Source organism: Alosa pseudoharengus, unplaced genomic scaffold (genome assembly GCF_046254945.1).
Source record: "Alosa pseudoharengus isolate Yale_2024_CS ecotype anadromous, Long Island Sound unplaced genomic scaffold, YU_APseudo_1.1 YU_APseudo_1.1_scf_19, whole genome shotgun sequence".
Classification (NCBI taxonomy): domain Eukaryota; kingdom Metazoa; phylum Chordata; class Actinopteri; order Clupeiformes; family Clupeidae; genus Alosa; species Alosa pseudoharengus.
The window spans coordinates 9,154,872-9,157,371 of record NW_027468657.1 but is presented as its reverse complement, the minus strand read 5'-3'; the positions used below and the strand labels follow the sequence as shown (position 1 = coordinate 9,157,371).

Genomic DNA, 2,500 nt, shown 5'->3' with positions numbered 1-2,500 from the left:
AGCGTATGCACCTTGCAGCGTTCTCCCACCAAACAGACATAGGGTTCACACACATCTTTGTAAGCATCCCACTAAGCCGGGAAGAAACGCCAACCCAGGTTCAAGCCTGAGCTAATATTGAGCAGGGATCTGCTCCTGGGGAGGATAGTTAAGCTTCAGAGGAGCTTTGTGCGCTTGTGGAAGAAGACCAAGTTGCATACTGTTGAAGTTTTTGAAAGAAACCTGTCAAAGTGGTATTCACCCTCACCTTTCTCTCTCTCTCTCTCTCTCTCTCTCTCTCTCTCTCTCTCTCTCTTTCTCTCTCTCTCTCTATCTCTTTTCATCTTTCTCTGTTCACCTCTCTCCCTCGCCTCCTCTCTCCTTTGCCCTTGTGTCTGCAGGAGGCCGCGGCGTCAGCAGTGGTGTCCTGCAGTCAGGAGAAGGAGAGCGTGCCAGAGAAGGGCCCGCCCAGCCCTGTGCGATCCGAGAGGGAGGCTCTGCTCGTGGGTAGGTGGCCGTGGAGAGACTGGGGGTGGGTGGGGGGGGGGTGGAATGGGGGTTGGTGTGTCATGTTTGAATTTTCTCACTTTATGTAATTATCTATAGAAGAAAGTGTATATGTGTGTGTCTGTGTGTGTCTGAGTGTGTGCTTGTTATAGCTTGTGGGTGTGCTTGTTAGAGATTGTGTTGTGTTAGTGTTAATTTTGTCACCTATTTTTAATTTAGTCTTAGTCTTAGTCTTGTGACGAAATGTCCTTTTTAGTCTTTGTCATATTTAGTCATTCAAATATCATTTTTGTTAGTCAAGTTTAACTAAAAGTCTCGTCATTTTAGTCTAGTTTTAGTCAAAAGAAAACTAAAGGTATCTTAGTCTTAGTCAGTTTTAGTCTTTTTTTTATAACAAATTATTTCTGATAACCATTTGAGTCAAATAGTGTTTCACACATCTCAATTTTCCAACAATATTGTATGTCCACAGGGCTACTCGTCTGTTATAATTACTCATTCTGATTTTTTGTCAGTCAGTATGTTTACATGCACAGGTAAGTCGAGCTACAGTTATAGCTCGGCTGGGATTTGACCATAGACAGTAAAAGATTTGACTGGACCACTGTCATATTCGTAGACCAGTGTTTCTCAAAGTGTGGTCCGGGTATCACTGGTGGTCCGCAAGCTATCCCAAGTAGTCCGCGAGCAGACGTGGTAAAATATAACATAGATGAGTTGTTTGCAATATTGAACCAACTTGTATGTAAAAACAGTTCTGCAACACTGTCTATGTAAGATATGTCAGTTTAAATCATACAGTATGAATCCACACAATAAGCAAAGTGCAAAGACAATAAGCAAGGTGGTTCAGTGAGTAGGCCTATTGTGTAGACTAATTATAGGCTACTGTTGAAGTAGGTCTAATCTTTTTTCTTTTTAGCTAGGGTTAGTTAAGTGGTCCTGAAACTGAAAAAGTCTGAGAAACACTGTCATAGGCCAAAGTATTAATGTTTTACTCCGCCTCGCTAGAAACACAACACATTCCCCAAACAGACTCTCCATCTTAGCCATAGCTAACTTGCTAGCGAACTTTCCATATTAGCTTACTGGCTAGCAAACTTTGCATTATCAGTCTAACTAGTTAAATAGTTGACATTACATGATGAACATTTTCGTATGGACATTCTGGGGGATGTTAATTTGTATGAGAGAAGCTTCAACTTCTGGGTATGTAGCATTGTGGCATAAAGCTTAGGTAGTTAGCTTGCTAACTCTGGCAGAAATCTCCAATGTTCTTGTTCCATGTAGTTTCGTGTTGCAGCCACAGGGTTGCAGCAACAGCAAGTAGACTAGCCTACAGGAAAGCTGTTGCGTATGAACTCATTCGGAATATTTTGAAAACATAACAGCTAGATATTCTGTCTTCTCATTTTGTAGACGAAAATGAAGAGAGATTTTATCTTAGTTTTTATTTCATGCAAAACATTTTAGTCTCGTCTTTTTTCGTCAACAATAATGCATCTTAAGATAGTCTTACTCAGTGTTTCAGGACATTACTGCCGTCTCGTCATCGTCTCGTCTTAGTCATGAAAAAAAAGGTTGTTGACAATTTCCTCTCGTCTCGTCTGACGAAATTAACACTTGTGTGTGTGTGTGTGTGTGTGTGTGTGTGTGTGTGCGTGTGTGTGAGCACATCTGTTGTTCTGACGTGTGTCTGTTGTGACAGAGAGAACCCAGAGAGTGTACGTGAGCGGAACAGAGAGCACGTGTGTGTAGGATGCGTATATATCGCCTCCTCTCGTTAGCCCCTTCGTTCTGCAGCTCTCTGGGCTGTCTCGCAAGTGTTAATTGTGTTGCCAAATTAGCTTCTTCATCACCTCTGATGTTTTTTAATGACTGGATTCTGGCCAGTTGCCAACACCGCAGCCCAAAGTAGATGAAAGCTTTGTGTGTGTGTGTGTGGAGGAAGCTGGTGTTGTTAAAGCTCTCTTGTGTGTGAGGTGCTAGGTACCCCAGTGTGATCAGCAGAAAA

At 42.4% G+C, this 2,500-nt stretch overlaps 1 protein-coding gene across 1 annotated transcript in view; it reads left to right on the top strand.

Moving 5' to 3' along the window:
- enox2 (ecto-NOX disulfide-thiol exchanger 2) overlaps positions 1-2,500 on the top strand; it is a 243,873-nt gene that overhangs the window by 235,055 nt on the left and 6,318 nt on the right. Inside the window, exon 17 of the mRNA XM_076291632.1 lies at positions 381-486. Within this exon, the coding sequence (XP_076147747.1) occupies positions 381-486 (106 nt within the window). The remainder of the gene's footprint in view (positions 1-380; positions 487-2,500) is intronic.